The sequence below is a fragment of the Somniosus microcephalus genome, chromosome 12, assembly GCF_052327205.1.
Source record: "Somniosus microcephalus isolate GS21.2 chromosome 12, FLI_Smic_1.0, whole genome shotgun sequence".
In the NCBI taxonomy this organism is placed as follows: Eukaryota; Metazoa; Chordata; class Chondrichthyes; order Squaliformes; family Somniosidae; genus Somniosus; species Somniosus microcephalus.
In genome coordinates, this window is record NC_140998.1 from 75,178,277 (window position 1) to 75,195,658 (window position 17,382).

The 17,382-nt window shown below is 40.8% G+C and overlaps 1 protein-coding gene across 6 annotated transcripts in view; it reads right to left on the bottom strand.

Annotated features, from left to right (window-relative positions):
- map4k5 (mitogen-activated protein kinase kinase kinase kinase 5) overlaps positions 1–17,382 on the bottom strand; it is a 204,776-nt gene that overhangs the window by 48,078 nt on the left and 139,316 nt on the right. For 4 of the 6 annotated variants that reach the window (XM_086003138.1, XM_086003139.1, XM_086003142.1 and 1 more), the window contains 6 exons: positions 16,163–16,241; positions 12,245–12,303; positions 7,471–7,532; positions 4,916–4,954; positions 3,792–3,833; positions 2,984–3,026 (listed from right to left, as the gene is read on the bottom strand). In XM_086003138.1, the coding sequence (XP_085859264.1) occupies positions 2,984–3,026; positions 3,792–3,833; positions 4,916–4,954; positions 7,471–7,532; positions 12,245–12,303; positions 16,163–16,241 (324 nt within the window). The remainder of the gene's footprint in view (positions 1–2,983; positions 3,027–3,791; positions 3,834–4,915; positions 4,955–7,470; positions 7,533–12,244; positions 12,304–16,162; positions 16,242–17,382) is intronic. The other 2 variants (XM_086003140.1, XM_086003141.1) reach the window with 1 other exon arrangement.

Here is a 17,382-nt window from a genome sequence, read left to right on the forward strand (position 1 = left end):
TGACACTGCCCAATCATATTGGCCCAGAAATTCTGTTCGCAGGCCTCCTGCAGGCGAAGGGCTGCGATCTGGAAAAATCTGCGCCTAGACCAGAGTGCTCCCAGGAGGCGCAGAGTTCCATTGCTGGAATTTTTTTTAAATTTTTTTTTTTAAACAACTTTTTTCAACTCTTATCCTGGTAAAAGCAGGCCTTACGCCTTGCTTTTACCAGGTGCAAGAATTGTAAGTGTTTTTTTTTTTGCAGGTGGAGGGTCTCCAAAAAACAGAACTCTCCATCCACAGAGGCCCTGCTCCCGAGCAGGTGGAGGATCTGTCAAGAGCTTTCTTGACAGATCGGAAATGCCGGTTTCCAGCACATGCACAGTGCATGCCTAAAACCGGCATTTCGGTTGGCTCTACGGGTGAGTACACAGCACGTACACACCTGTAGGGAACGGAATTTCTGCCTCATTATGATTTTCTAAGTGCCCTGTTACCATGCCCCTAATAATAGATTCTAATATTTTCCCTACTAATGATGTCAGGATAACTGGTCTATAGTTCCTGGTTTTCTTTCTCACTCCTTTCTTGAATTGCAGGGTTACATTAAAGGAAAAGGTAAAACTATCAATGCCAAAGCTACAGAGGAACAATGCGAGTATCTTAAAAAAAAATTGTCTTTTACTTTGGCAGAAATATTGTTTACAGGTCTGTAGAAGAACCTATAAGTTTTTTATTTCAGATTTCCAGCATCCGCAGTATTTTGCTTTTCTATAAGTTTCTAACTCAGTTATTCTGTCGTAAGCAGACTGGCCGAGGTGAATCTTCAGAGAATGTGGAATCTTCCTTTGGAGTCTCAGAGCAGTTGGGGCAGAGTTTTTTTTTTTTTAAATGGCCAATACTTGAAGGGAGGGTGGGGGTATGGGGGGGGGGGGGGTGGGGGAAGGAAATCTCTAGCTGACTATCAAAGGAAGGTTCCTGTTCTGTAAAGCAAAGAAATAAATGCATCGATATCGTATTTCCCCCCTCAGGTCACAAACATCTCAAAATGCTTTGCACTATTAATTACCTGGCTGTTATCTAAATATGTTGGAAGCTGAGGAGGGTTTCCTGGCTGATGTCATTCCAGTGCATTTAGCCAGTGAATCAACATGGAGGTTTCAGGGCTCCACGCAGAAGCCCTGTAAACAATAATTGTGTTATTGGTCCGGTCCTTGGACCCCAGCTATTCACAATATATATTAATGATCTAGACGAGGGAACTAGATGTAATATCTCCAAATTTGCAGACGACACAAAGCTAGGTGGGCGTGTGTGCTGTGAGGAGGATGCCGAGAAACTCCAGGATAATTTGGACAGGTTGGGTGATTGGGCAGAAGCATGGCAGATGCAATATAACGTGGATAAATGTGAGGTTGTGCACTTTGGTGGCAAAAACAGGAAGGCAGATTTTTATCTGAATGGCAATAGATTGGGCGAAGGGGAAGTGCAACGAGACCTGGGTGTCCTTGTGCACCAGTCGCTGAAGGTAAGCATGCAGGTGCAGCAGGCGGTTAAGAAGGCAAATGGTATGTTGGCCTTCGTAGCGAGAGGCTTTGAGTACAGGAACAAGGATGTCTTGCTGCAGTTGTACAGGGCCTTGGTGAGACCGCACCTTGAGTATTGTGTGCAGTTTTGGTCGCCTTATCTGAGGAAGGATGTTCTTGCCATGGAAAGAGTTCAGCGAAGATTCACCAGGCTGATTCCTGGGATGGCAGGAATGACATATGAGGAGAGATTGGGTCGATTGGGCTTGTACTCGCTGGAGTTTAGAAGAATGAGAGGGGTTCTCATTGAAACTTATAAAATTCTGACAGGACTGGACAGACTAAGATGCAGGATGTTCCCGATGGTCGGGGAGTCCAGAATCAGGGGGACACAGTCCAAGGATAAAGGGTATGTCATTTAGGACAGAAATGAGGAGGAATTTCTTCACCCAGAGTGGTGAACCTGTGGAATTCTCTACCACAGAAGGCAGTAGAGGCCAATTCATTAAATATATTCAAGAAGGAGTTGGATATATTTCTTAAGGCTAAAGGGATCAAGGGATATGGGGAGAAAGCAGGGACAGGGTATTGACTTTGGATGATCAGCCATGATCACATTGAATGGTGGAGCAGGCTCGAGGGGCCGAATGGCCTACTCCTGCTCCTATCTTCTATGTTTCTATGTTAAAATGCATATACACTTTTTCCTTATACGATAGCAAAATACTGCGGATGCTGGAAATCCAAAGTAACAGTTCAGTTCTGAAGAAGGGTTTCGACCCGAAACAGTCACTTTGTTTCTCTCTCCACAGATGTTGCCTGACCTGCTGAGTTTTTCCAGCGTTTTCTGCTTTTTTACACTTTTTCCTTCTAATTTGGAGAAGCTTTGTGGACAATTACCAAGGCTAGTGATTCGTCACAGGAAATTTGGCTACAGCTGATATAGTACAGTAATGGTGGTGGCCCTAAAGATGACCCTTAAGCAATCAACAAATGCACTCATTACATTGTACCTTAAGCGTAAACATGACAGCCTGCCAGCTTTTTCCGTTTTTATTTTGGATTACAGTACCAGCATTTGCAGTATTTTGCTTTTGTGTTGGAATTTTTTTTGACTGCAGCCACGCTAAAGCTGAAACTGTAATACTGCACTAAGTGTTTATTATCCTAAAAGGCACAATTAAACAACCAAATTTGATTTTTTTTTTTTTTTTTAATTTCCACAAAAGTAGAAATTAAAAAAAAGTTTATATCAGCTGGGGGCAGGGGGGAGAAGAAATTCAAGCATTACAAAAATCACAATTTGTTGAGGGGTGGGAGGGTGTGACAAATTACCTGCCGTAGCAATTAACTATTCACAAATGTACTTACCCATATTCTCCTTTAACACTATATGCAGTATGAAAAAAAGTTAACCAGCAAGTTAAAAAAAGCAGTTTTACTGTAATTAAGACAGAGTTCATTTGAAGATTACTCACCTTTGGTGGAAGCGGAGGTGGAACCGCTCGCTTAAGTGTTGACCTTATGGAAAACAGGCAAATTGTTTAACAAAGTTCAAAAATAATACAGCTTAAAAAGTACATGAAAATATTAAAAAGTTACTAAGATAAAAATACACCAACAAAATTTTATACAACACATCAGAAGCACAATCAACAAAAGTTCAGCTAAACAAACTTCAGTCAAATTAGTTCTAAAATAAAAATTGAATATGGGAAAACATTTACATTTCCCCTGCTTGGATCCCCTCTCCAATCTGTAATTAGAAGGCTGGCAGACCACCAGCTTCCAGGCTACTCCTGAATCAGGTGTCAAACTGCATCAATGGCCAAGTTTGACTCTCTATGGTTTACCCTTTATCCTTGCACAAAACTACATCTGAAACTACTCCATGTGATTCTTCTTTCCCCACCCTACAGCGGATAAGCTGACATCAAGAATACTATGTAATTATACTGAGGCACAACGAAATACTGATACGGTGGCTGCATTCTATTAAGTTTTCCACAGTATTCAAAACCTTGCTAGAAGACATCATCTTATGCCTTATTTGAAGATGTCAAAGTAATGCAACCTCTGACATGAAGCCTTCATAAGAACCAGTTCGCCATTCCCCACAAATTTCTAATACGCTGATACTTAATTCAAACCACTTCATTATATTTGCAATAGAAAAACGTTTTATTGTTCGGAGGAAATATTTTGGTATTAAGATTATGCTGCTGGTTATAATTTGCATACATTTTACAACTTTTATAGAACCACCTGTATAACAAGAGGACTTACAGTTCTTGGTCAAAGTCCTCTTCCAGGTGTGCTATGTGCCCCCTAGAAAAGTGAATTAGCATCCCACATTAAATTTACAAAAAATACACTCCTTGGAACTAGATTAACAGAACAGATGCTTTGAAGTTACTAAAGCATGCACACTCCCATGATATTCACATGCATAAATGATAATATATTGAATAATAATTGACTGAAAACATGGTGCTTAATGGAAACAAAGACCTGCCGTAGAAGACTTTCATCTAAATTGTTTGGAAAGTTTTCAGTGTGAGTGAACACAGGGGATATGGTTCTCAGATGAAGACACAGCATACTACGACTCCTCCCCAACACTAAAATTAGGAAGTCGAGTTGCAGAGTTGCTGTATGATGATTAACAACCCATATTCTAATTACAGCACAATCCGCAATTGTATAGAACCTATCTGCTAATTTGGAAATTAAAAATATCAGCACATTTTTGTAAAGCAGTTTTGGCAATTCTTCCTTTTCCCCCCCACCTCCTGCCATTTATGAAAGAGGTGGTAAGCAGGCTGCTCCTGAAGCTTCTGCCAATGACATTTTATCTTGCTATGAGCAAGTCTAACATTAATTTACTTTCTCATTGCCCCTCTCCCAGAGACTGCATAACTAACTCAGGATCTGTTCAACTGGGATCACAAACAGAAAATTGAGACCACAATCTTACATTCTACCACTCAGTATTACTTGTGTTGCCTTCTCCAGTATTTTTAGTGGCAAACTTTTTATTACTAAATTTCTTAATTGGTGTGGAAGGGTAGGTCATGGTAATATGTTGACCATAATGCACCAGTTTTGCCAGTGCCATACAATATATATGCAATTAGATCTTAGTTGAAAAAAAATATTTCTTTGGTACAAAATTACAGCACGAATCACATCTACCTAGAGGACGGTTCTAGATAGAAAATTTGGGTAGGCGTCACTTGTAAAGCGGGAGAAGAAACAATTGCAGCCACAATATGACCAATTGGGATGAACCCTTGTTTAGGATAGAAAATGTCCACCTGACCCACCTCTAGAACCACCACTGAATCTACCACAAAACACAAGCGTTACAGTAGATGGAGACATGGGAGCCACTGAAACTATTGAGTTACCGTTGTTGCAATTCTTCCTCAACACATTTAAGAAGGCTCCTTCGGAATCAGAACAGAAAAGAGAGAATTTGTAGAGTAAGATGCACAAGATGTGCCTTATGCCTAAAAAGTGCCAGAAACAGATTGCAATGCTTGAAATTTAACTGTGCACTACAGCTGACGGTATAGTAAAACAGTAAGAGGCAGCAAAAAAGCATTTTAGCTCACGGTTAGGCATCCTCCACATTTACCATCACATAACTACAGCATTAAGCATATTAGAAGCACTCGTCACATTCAAATATTTAAAAATAACCAATTATAACAGTTTATATCATCAGCATGTCTCAGTTATTATATAGCTAGGAAGCAACATGATTACAGGTGTAATAAGTGCTGAGTCAGGTGCCCCAAAGAGTAGTGTAAGGATTCCTTACTATTAAGCTCTATGGCAACTGGTCAAGTTCATAGAAGATACCAAACTTGGGGAAAACCTTAAATCCAGTGCAATAATGACAGTGCTACACTGTGGGAGGTGACACCTTTCAGAAGCGAAGTTTAACTGAGGCCCTGTCTGCCCTCAGGTGTACGTAAAAGATCCTACGGCACCGTTCGAAGAGGAGCAGGGAAATTCTCCTGGTGTCCTAGGTATCTCTCAACCAACAGCACTAAAACAGATGATCAGGTCATTATCTTATTGCTGCTTGATGGACCTTGCTGTGTGCAAAATGGCTGTCATATTTCCCTACATTACAACAGTGACTACACTTTAAAAGTAATGAATTGGCTGTAAAGCATTTTGGAACATCCGGAGGTCATGAAAGGCGCTATATAAATGCAATTTCTTTCTTTCTTTACTCTCTCCCATCCTGCTCATTACCCCTGTAATGTCCCCATTTTCACTTCAAGACTAAGGGGCTACCCCCTCCTCATCTACATGTTGTCCCTTGGCTATATCACCTGAAGTGCTATATAAATGCAAGTAGTTATTGTAAATCCAGAACAACTTCAAATTTATCAGGACAAAAAGGGCACAAGTTCATAATTAGAGAGACACAAATTTTGGACTAATATACGTAATAAAGTTCTCCTTCATACATAGATCAATCACCAATGGAGGAGATCAACTGGTTCAGCACAGACCAGGGTTCAAACACAGGATATTCCTCATCTCAGAGTAAATATGAATTTCAGATATCAGACGTTGGGAAAATACTTTCTTGGTCTCTCTAACCAAGACAGCAGTCAATACATGAAACAGTCTTGATATAACCACAGTTTTAATGAAAATCATCTTTGCTCGTGATGCTCTCTATCTAGAAGTAAATTAAGTTAAGTTTGTTGAAGATTGGGCCATTATTTCTTCACAATATTAATGTATTGTTTGCAGACTGGGGTAGATTAAACACATGTTTATCATGGCCAATCAAGGACCGCTGGAGAGGAAGATGGTTAATGCCTCAAAATTAACACTTATTTGAAAGGCTTATTTTGGCATAAAGGATCTGCCATGGCAACTTAACTTGTGTCAAGTGCAAGTTCATAATTTATTTCCTGGAACTAACGCTTGGATTTTGTGTGAAGAGAAAATATTGCCATCCTCTTGGCGTCATCAAATTGGGAAGTCTACGAATGAAGTCATGCAGATTATGTAACAATGTAAAATATATGTTTAAGATATATACATTTTTTGTGAACTGATTCAACCATTTTGTTTTTAAGTTGTTGCATCTGTTCTCACTGTACCCTTCTGCTTCTAGGTAATTACCTCACTTGTAAATAAATCTGATCAACTTTAGCCTCAATTAAACAGTCTTAATCTAATTACTGCCTTTCAAAATGGGTGAGAGCATGGCAGGCATCACAGATGTCCTCTGGTGTGTTATACTGTATTTAAGGGATAATTGTTAGTCCTGTGGCATGCTATCCCATTCATGGCACATTGAGGTTGCAAGTCCTGATTTATAAGAAACTGGGTCTGCTTACAGAAACCATCTTTCCATTGTGAATGCAACTTAAAGTGCTGAGCCTGAACTGCAAAAATGACCGTACCAATGAATAAATAACATTAAGAGTAACTTGTCTATCTGTAATCAAATGCTATTGAGAAGCACCCTCATGCCAGATTAGCCTAATTGGTAACAGCTTCACGTTGATTGTGAGTGGCCAATCATCGCACCCAAATCATTTTCTACCTTTGCTAATGGACTATCACAAAAATGTCATGTTTCTTGTTTCAATATGCATTTTTAAATTCATCTGCCATGCAGCTTGCCATCAACAATTTTAAAAATAAAAACTATGTTGCATAGTACATGAGGCTCCAGAACAGACCACTGCAGAGTTCCCTTGCTACTGCTCTCCACACTGCATTGTGCCTTGTCTCTGCTCAGTGCCTAATCTTATAGTCCAAGGGAAAGTACTCATTACCTGAGAAATCCTGTGGAAAATTTGCATCCTAATGTTCAAACACAGCATGTAAACGTATAATACTAGCTGCTTATCAATTAGTATTCATCTTCCCAAAATAAGAATGTTTGAGACGTACACATACTTGTCATTTATTTATTACTTACTTGTTTCCTCCATCTGCAAATGGGCTCCATGATGAACCAAACTCTGTTTCTTTGGTGACCTCCTGTGTAATATATTGAACAGAATTTTCTTAAACACAATATTTTTTATTTTATTTATTTATTTATTTTTTAAAATTTTTTACAGCATCAGCAACCTCAAAACTTCTAGAAAATCACTATGTATTTTTACTGTTTATTTCTTTTTATGCAAATTGATTAAGTTTACCACATTCTCCTGCTGCCAACAGTATAGGTTCAAGGCATTAAACCACTAACTACAGCAATCACAATCACCACTGAAATGAGCTGCTCCATCTGAGCTATTTTTAAATATATAAAAAGAGGACAGTCATAGCATATGAACCAAGAACTGATAAAATAATAAAATTCAAGAGAACCCACGTAAATAATGAATTAGTAGGTAATTGGTTGCCAAGCCTAAACGGTCAATTAAAAATAATTTAAGCAATTTTGCCAAAATTGAATTTCATCAACTGTTTTATGGAAACCTACGCAATACATTCTCTAAGCACTGCGGTTGAATGGTTTTCTTACGAAGACAGCAAGAAAATCCAAACCGGGTAGAACACAGTTAAAACTCCATTTGGGCATTCTAAAAAAGGCAGATTCGATGGTTTGAAATGCTAATGCTGAAAAGCCAGATGACCAAAGCCTGAAGGGCAAGGACAGTAAATCAAACTGAACAACCTTTGCATAGTTTACAACCATTAAAGCTAGAGGACATTCCTTATAAGGAAACACCAAATATGGCCTTTGTGGTAGTTAGGGACGAGCTTGAGGTGGTCTTCTATGCTCCAAAAGCCCTCAAGATTGACAATTCTGCAGGATGGAGTCATTCAACACTTGTTTGAATGTATTATACTGTCAGCATGGAGCCAGATGTTTGGTACTATCAAACTCAACAGTAACAGATCAAAGGATTGTGATTTTTATAGCGATTATAAAGCAAAGCCCAAGTGTTAAAATAGGGATACAAGATAAACCATGTTCTTCTGGCTCACTTCAATGCTCAGGTATAGTGAGGCAGTTTTAACTCATTTTTTCAGAAAAAGGCTGGACTAATACTAAGGCTCAAGAGTAAGACAAGTAAAGAAAGAAGTTTGTGCAGAAACTACAAATCAAGAGAGTCGAGTTCAGACAGAAATTTAGCAGTTGTTGTGGCTTATTAATACATGTTTTTAAAAAGTGCAGGAAAGAGTGTAACAGTTAAATAATAGAAAAGACGACAAAACCTGATGAACCAGGAGCAAGACGATTGCGAAGGACCTACAGAAACTGTAACCTAAATGCTGCAACCAGCACATTAGAGAAACAGAACCAGTACACTGCTGAGGAGGATTCAACTTTGATTTGTCAGGGAGATCACTCCTACAGCACAGACTGTAGGATTGCTAGCCATTATCTTGTTATACAAACTGAAAAAGCTACATGCGATTTAAACTTCAAAAGAATGTTGAACTTAGTTATATTAAGCTGAATCCAGCCAAGGTTGAACTACTATAATAATAAACTGTCCTTTGAAGATGAATCCAGTCGCTTATTTCTTGGTCTGTGGTAAACTAAGCGAGTAAAATGTTTTTCAACCAATGCTTCAGGAGGTTTGCTTAATGTTGTTATTTGGGTTGGTTAACATAGGACAATTCAAGAGCTAAATACAGCATTGTATATTAAAGCCTAGACATACAAAATGAATTCAATATATTTTCTACATCAGTTGTGGTATTGTAACAACAGGTTATTCAGCTTCCCATCCCTATATTAATTGGTGCCTGGGTTTGAGAATTAAATTTCCCAATTTTAATCTGGGCACAGATCCGAGAAACACAATCATTCCTATAGTAGACTACTTACAAGAAAGTTCTTTAGGTAAAATTATAACCAATAATCTATACATACACACAAGTGACATATCATGCATCCAAAATCTAGTAAACCTTGGATTTTCATTAAAATTATTTTGGTGATTTCTTCCCTCCATACTTCACCATCTATTTGCTTCTCTTTTCCTTCCTTTCTACAGCTCAGGGCTTTTTATTCTACAGTAATAGGAAATTTTCACTAGTACTATGGGTCATGCTCCCAAAACATTCTCCAGCTGCAGAAAGTAAAATAAAACTCCCAAACCAGGATTTACCAGCACAGGAAAGAGACTGTGAATTCCTGCATGAGTGCACCTATCAAATGCATGAGAATTGCGCCTAATTCAAAAACTAGAAAAGAATCTTGCACAGGCCACATCTGTGGGTCACAATGAGATCCATTGCTGTTAAGGGAAGACTAAGTGTGATTATCTACAATACTAGTATTTACGATTTAGCTCCTAGTTGAGACAATCATGCTCCAACACAGAGCAACCAACCAGCCCTTTACTGTATTTCCAGGAAACATAGAAACATAGAAGATAGGAGCAGGAGTAGGCCATTCGGCCCCTCGAGCCTGCTCCGCCATTCAATGAGATCATGGCTGATCATTCAAATTCAGTACCCTGTCCCTACCTTCTCCCCATATCCCTTGATCCCTTTAGCCTTAAGAAATATATCCAACACTTTCTTGAATATATTTAATGAACTGGCCTCCACCGCCCTCTGTGGCAGCAAATTCCACAGGTTCACCACTCTTTGGGTGAAGAAATTCCTCCTCATTTCAGTCCTAAATGTCCTACCCCTTATCCTTAGACTATGACCCCTGGTTCTGGACTCCCCAGCCATCGGGAACATCCTTCCAGCATCTAGTTTGTCCAGACCTGACAGAATTTTATAGGTTTCGATGAGATCCCCCCTCAATCTTCTAAACTCCAGTGAGTATAAGCCCAATCGACACAATCTCTCCTCATACGTCATTCCTGCCATCCCAGGTATCAGCCTGGTGAATCTTCGCTGCACTCCTTCCATGGCAAGGACGTCCTTCCTCAGATAAGGCGACCAAAACTGCACACAATACTCAAGGTGCGGTCTCACCAAGGCCCTGTACAACTGTAGCAAGACATCCTTATTCCTGTACTCGAACCCTCTTGCTGCGAAGGCCAACATACCATTTGCCTTAACCGCCTGCTGCACCTGCATGCTTACCTTCAGCGACTGGTGCACAAGAACACCCAGGTCTCTTTGCACTTCCCCTTCACCCAATCTATTGCCATTCAAATAATAATCTGCCTTCCTGTTTTGGCCTCCAAAGTGGATAACCTCACATTTATCCACATTATAGTGCATTTGCCATGTTTCTGCCCAATCACCTAACCTGTCCAAATCGTACTGGAGTTTCATGACAGCCTCCTCACAGCATACCCTCCCACCCAGCTTTGTGTCATCTGCAAATTTGGAGATATTACATCCAATTCCCTCATCCAGATCATTAATATATATTGTGAACAGCTGGGGTCCTAGGACCGATCCTTGCGGTACTCCACTAGTCATTGCCTGCCACTCGGAAAACGACCCATTTATTCCAACTCTTTGCTTTCTGTCCGCCAACCAGTTCTCTATCCAAGTTAATACCTTGCCCCCAATCCCATGGAACTTCAGCTTTTACCAGTTTGTACATTTTAGTGCAATAAAGAGGCAATGTCCTACGATAAATAGAGTAGAATATATTTGTTATGCCTAAAATCACCAATACCCTGCAGAATGGGACATGATTAAAGATATCATGAATATTTCTTCAAAACAATGTGAGCAGTTCAAAGTTTATAACATGTTTTGCGTAACTATCGCATCTAAATTTTGTAGGAAAAGTTAGCTGTATTAAGTTTCAATTTCTGTCAGCTGTGCTACTATAAGTAATCTTTGTGGGAGTATATTTGCATTACAAAAGTAAAATGTTGTAGCAACTTCAACAAAGGAGCAAGGGATGACCCTTAAATTACAGACTTAAAAGCCTCACCTCAACTGTGGGAAAAACGTTCAAGACTGATGAAGAATAGCTAAGGGATCATCTGGAAGGACAGATTTTGATTAGAGAGCCAGCATGGATTTGGTAAAGGGGTAGGTTGAATCTTACATAATTTGCCAGCACTCTCCGAGGACAATGTAGATTTGGTAGATAAGGGGGAGGCAGTAAATGTTACCTATCTGGATTTCAGAAAAGCATCCAACATAGTCTTGCATAATAGGTTGATTCGGTGGGTGCAAGCCCAGGGATAGATGCAAAAATATTAGCCTGGATTGAAGTAGTGATGCACAAGGAGAACAGGGTTTCAAATCCCCCATAACACCAGGGATTTCCTATGTATGCAGGGTTCCTTCTAATTGTTCTAGCACAAAATGGCAAAAAAATATGTTCTTATGGCAAGTTAGCAATAACCCGGCTACCGACCATAGAGCACATATACCAGAAACGCTGTTTACGGAGGTCACGGTCCATCATCAAAGACCCTACCCACCCCAGCCACAGTCTGTTCGTCCTCCTGCCATCTGGGAGACGCTACAGATGCATTCGCACCCGAACGACCAGATTTAGGAACAGCTTCTTTCCCAGGGCTGTCATCCTACTGAACTCCACAAATAAACTCTAAAGCCTGCACATCTGCCAATGCACTTTATTATGGTTATGTTTATGTTAATGTATTACAAGCCAAATGTATGTTGAATGTTTAAGTGTCTTAATCTAAATGTACACTCTCGGGAGCCGCAAGCCTACATTTCGTTGTACTGCACTTGTGCACTAACAATGACAATAAAGTTGATGATTATGATAACTTGCAATAGACTAAATTAATTTAGTCTCTGAATAGCTAAGGGATGAAGTTCAGACTTACCATTTCACAGTGAGCCTCAGTTTCTTTTCTTAAAGGAGCTTCAAATTGCACTTTGTCAACTGTAAAACAATTGTTACAATTAACCCTGAATAATAACTATTTGTTCGTATTCATTATTGGGGAAGACTGATTGAGTTGAAATAGTTTCGTTGAGGTCTGGGTAATCTCACCTCACCAATTTCTGGTAGGCATGGGTGCATAGCACAAGTCTACCTTTAATTATGCACCAATTAGAATTACATTTTCAGCCTTATTCAGACTAGAAGCATGGTAAGGGAACAAATGGGGGGAGGGGGCCACATCTGTGGGTCACAATGAGATCCACATTGTCTGCAATGGCTTCTCTTCCCGCTTCCACACCGTTACCTCTGGAGTCCAGCAAAGATCTATCCTTGGCCTCCTCCCATTTCTCATCTCCATGCTGCCCATCGGTGACATCGAAAAGACGTCAGGTTTACATGAATGCTGACGACACCCAGCTCTACCTCACCATCACCTCTCTCAACTCCTCCAGTGTCTCGGATTTGTCACACTGCTTGTCCAACATCCAGTACTGGATGAGCAGGAATTTCCTCCAACTAAACCTTCGGTCCCCACCACCAACTCTGTTCCATGGCCACCGACTCCATCCCTCTCCCTGGCAACTGTGAGGCTGAACCAGACTGTTTGCAACCTTGGTGTTGTATTTGGCAGAGATGAGTTTCCAACCACATATCTGCTGTACCGCCAAGACTGCCTCCTTTCACCTCTAACATCGCCTGTCTCCACCCCTGCCTCAGCTCAGTAATACTGAAACCCCCATCCATGCCTTTGTTACCTCTAGACTTGAATATTCCAATGCTCTCCTAGCCGGCCTCCCATCTGCCATAAACTTGAGCTCATCCAAAACTCTGCTGCCCGAATCCTGACTCGCACTAAGTCCCATTCACCTATCACCGCTGTATTCACTGACCTACATTGTCTCAGACCAGCAAAACGGCAATTTTAAAATTCTCATCTTTGTTCTCAAATCCTTCCATGGCCTCGCCCCTCACTATCTCTGTCCGTCCTCCAGGCCTACAACCCTCCGAGATATCTGCATTCCTCCAATTCTGGCATTTTGCACATCCCTGATTTTAATCGCTCCATCATTGGCAGCCACGACTTCAGATGCCTAGGCCCTAAGCTCTGGAATTCCCTCCCTAAATTTCTCTGCCTCTCTAACTCTCTTCCTTTAAGATGCTCCTTAAAGCCTACCTCTTTAACCTCAATATCCTAATATCGCATGTGACTAGAGGTCAAATTTTGTTTGATAATGCTCCTGTGAAGTGCCTTGGGACATTTTACCTTGTTAAAGGCACTATATAAATGCAAATTAACCTAGGTGACAATAGTAGAGCCATCTATTACTATTCACTTTATTAGATCTTCCCCATATTGCCCTCCACCGAGCCATGCTTAGTTAGTATCAATATGGCAAAACTAGATTTAATTGGATGTTTAAGTAAAACACACATGTGGCATGACAGTAATTATGTCCATTTTTAAAATATCAGGTTTACAGAATCTGACAAATTATGCATTGTTCTATTCAGCAAAATCTTCCCAATATTTCATTGCAAGATATAGTTTGACCCTTTTACTGAAATGTAGGGTCAATAATTCAGTTTAATCCAGAGGTCAAAATCCAAGACTGTAGAGAGTGATAACATTGAAAAGATGACATGCTATCACTTGTTGGAGATTGGGCTTGAAAGTTTATTAAACATTAAAGAAGTAAAACTTTTGAACTTTAATGGATGTAAAATCACAGGCTGGTAGTGTGTAATTGTGATTTTCACTCCCGGGGTGCCAGGATCAAGTGCATCAAAATTTTCACCCCCATAAATGCCGGAGAACATAAGCTCTAACAGCAAATATCAATGAAGACTGAACTTTGTTTCTACATAGTCACAATATTTCAATCCTGATGCACCTAGATAAGTGAAATTAATGTGAGAAATGGTACTTATCTACATTAAGTTTCAATTGGGTATTATACATTTTAAATGACAATTGAACAAAAAAATGCACCATAAAGTTGGTGGTATTTTGCATCACGATTTATTAATCATGTCTGTTTTATTCATCAACACTAGATGTCAGCAGTCCCCCAAGGGGCAGCTATAACAATATACATTTGAGGAATTTAATTTCTGGGCTACATTTTCTAGTAGAATCTTTCCTCAATGATCAATATCACACATTAACAGAAGAAAGCATTTTTTTTTTAATTATACAGTATATCAAAGTACCAATCAATCCAAAGATGTTAATGTGAAGCTAGTTTCAGTGCAGTAACCTTAAGAGTCAACATTTCTGAAATAAAAATTGAGTCATAATGGAGTCGGGATGTTATCCAGCATAGAAGATAGGAGCAGGAGTAGGCCATTTGGCCCCTCGAGCCTGTTCCGCCATTTAATGAAATCATGGCTGATCATCCAAAATCAGTACCCTGTCCCGGCTTTCTCCCCATATCCCTTTAGCCTTAAGAAATATATCTAACTCCTTCTTGAATATATTTAATAAGTTGGCCTCAACTGTCTTCTGTGGTAGAGAATTCCACAGGTTCACCACTCTCTGGGTGAAGTAATTCCTCCTCATCTGTCCTAAATTGCTTACCCTTTATCCTTAGACTGTGACCCCTGGTTCTGGACTCCCCTGCCATCGGGAACATCTTTCCTGCATCTAGTCTGTCTAGTCCTGTTAGAATTTTATGTTTCAATGAGATCCCCTCTCATTCTTCTAAACTCTAGCGAATATAAGCTTAATCGACCCAATCTCTCTTCATACGTCATTCCTGCCATCCCAGGTATCAGTCTGGTGAATCTTCGCTGCACTCCCTCCATGGCAAGAACATCCTTCCTCAGATAAGGCGACCAAAACTGCACACAATTAAGGTGTGGTCTCACCAAGGCCCTGTACAATTGCAGGAAGACATCCTTGCTCCTGTACTCGAATCCTCTTGCTATGAAGGCCAACATACCATTTGCCTTCTTAACCGCCTGCTGCACCTGCATGCTTACCTTCAGCGACTGGTGCACAAGGACACCCAGGTCTCGTTGCACTTCCCCTTCTCCCAATCTATTGCCGTTCAGATAATCTATCTTCCTGTTTTTGCCACCGAAGTGCATAACCTCACATTTATCCACATTATACTGCATCTGCCCAAATCATACTGGAGTTTCTCTGCATCCTCCTCGCAGCACACATGCCCACCCAGCTTTGTGTCGTCTGCAAACTTGGAGATATTACATCCAGTTCCCTCGTCTAGATCATTAATATATATTGTGAATAGCTGGGGTCCTATCATCGATCCCTGCGGTACCCTACTAGTCACTCGGAAAAAGACCCGTTTATTCCAACATGAAGGATGCATCATAGTAGGAAGTGTCAGGAAGTGTTGAATTACATTTTAGATTTTTGTCCTCAACACTTTTCTAAGGAGTTCAACTTACTTTATACAAAATGTTGCTGTAAGCCCAATAATAATTGCTTTACACAATGGGTATAGAAAATTCACATTTTTCCAAAACTAGAAAAATAAAGGGGCCAATCCCCAGCACCAACAGCCCTTACGTGTGTAAAAACACACAAGCTTTTTCACAACACCCACCAGCAATAAACTCTAGCCACATCCACATAGCTCCCCATGCAATTTCTATGCATCTTATTTACATTTCAACTGTACCCAAATTAGTATTTCTTTCCACAGATAACGAGCTATCATTTTTTTCAAAACTCAAGTAACCATTATAAAAATGAATGTTGAGATTTCAGTTATTCAGTTAAATTCCCTTTGAAACTCAAGTACTGTATTGTCTGTTGATGTTGCAAAGATAGTTCACAGACCAAAGTGCATCAATAATTGTGCAAGTAAAGGGCATAGCAAAGACTTACAGTTGATCTCTGACCGTGTCCTTTCTGCTCTTGTGTTCTTGTTAGTGGAGCGAATCGTATGAGGAACAGCAGGGAGGGGCTATAAAATAAGGGAAGAGAAAATTACAACACAAAAATGTCAGCTTTCTCATACATATAAATTCCTCAGGAGACTATTAAGTATATTGCCAACAATGAATCCTTATCCTGCCACAGACTCATTAGACAAAAGCATTCTTCATCCGAGGCCACTGATCAGTTTACTTGTCCCATTAGTACAGGGGTTCTCAACCAGGAGTCCGTGGCTAGGGGCGCGCCCTTGGTCGAGTTGAAGGGCCGATCGCGGGGTAGGTTGCAGTCAAACGGGGCGAGAGGATCCCTGGCTAGCACAGGGCAGCAGACTGTCCTCATTGGACTGGGCACTGGTTAGAGAGTCTGGGCCCTGGCTTGGTAATCCCCTGAAACCGTTACCGGGAGGCTTCACTCAGTGGTGCAGTTGCTCCTTGGCCTATTCAGAGGTGCCAGGCCCGCAGTGTTTCTAAAACCTTCCGTTGTAAAGCCCAGTAACAGCGTGATTGGAATTCGGAACCGACCGCCACCCCACAGACTGTGGGACAAAGTGTCACTCCTGCCCGCCCCACCCCACCAGACTGTAGGGCAAACTGTGTCCCCTCTCACCCCACTACAGACAGTAGCATAGTGGTTATGTTACTGGGCTATTAATCCAGAGGCCTGGACTAACAACCTGGAGACACGAGTTCAAATCCCACCACAGCAGCTGAGGAATTTAAATGCAGTTAATTAAATAAAAACCTGGAGCAGAAAAGCTGGTATCAGTAATGGTGACCATGAAACTACCGGTTGTAAAAACCCATCTGGTTCACTGAAGTCTTTTAGGGAAGGAAATCTGCCGTCCTTAGCTGGTCTGGCCTACATGTGACTCCAGACCCACAGCAATGTGGTTGACTCCTAACTGCCCTCTGAAATGGCCAAGCAAGCTACTCCATTATACCAAACCACTACGATAAAATCACTGTGGGAGTACCTTCACCACACGGACTGCAGCGGTTCAAGGCAGCAGCTCACCACCACCTTCTCAAGGGCAATTAGGGATGGGCAATAAATGCCAGCTTTGCCAGTGACGCCCGCATCCCGTGAATGAATAAAAAAGACAGACAAATCGGGAGGCTCCACTCAGTGGTGCAGTCGCTCCTTGGCCTATTCGGGGGTGCAGGGCCTGC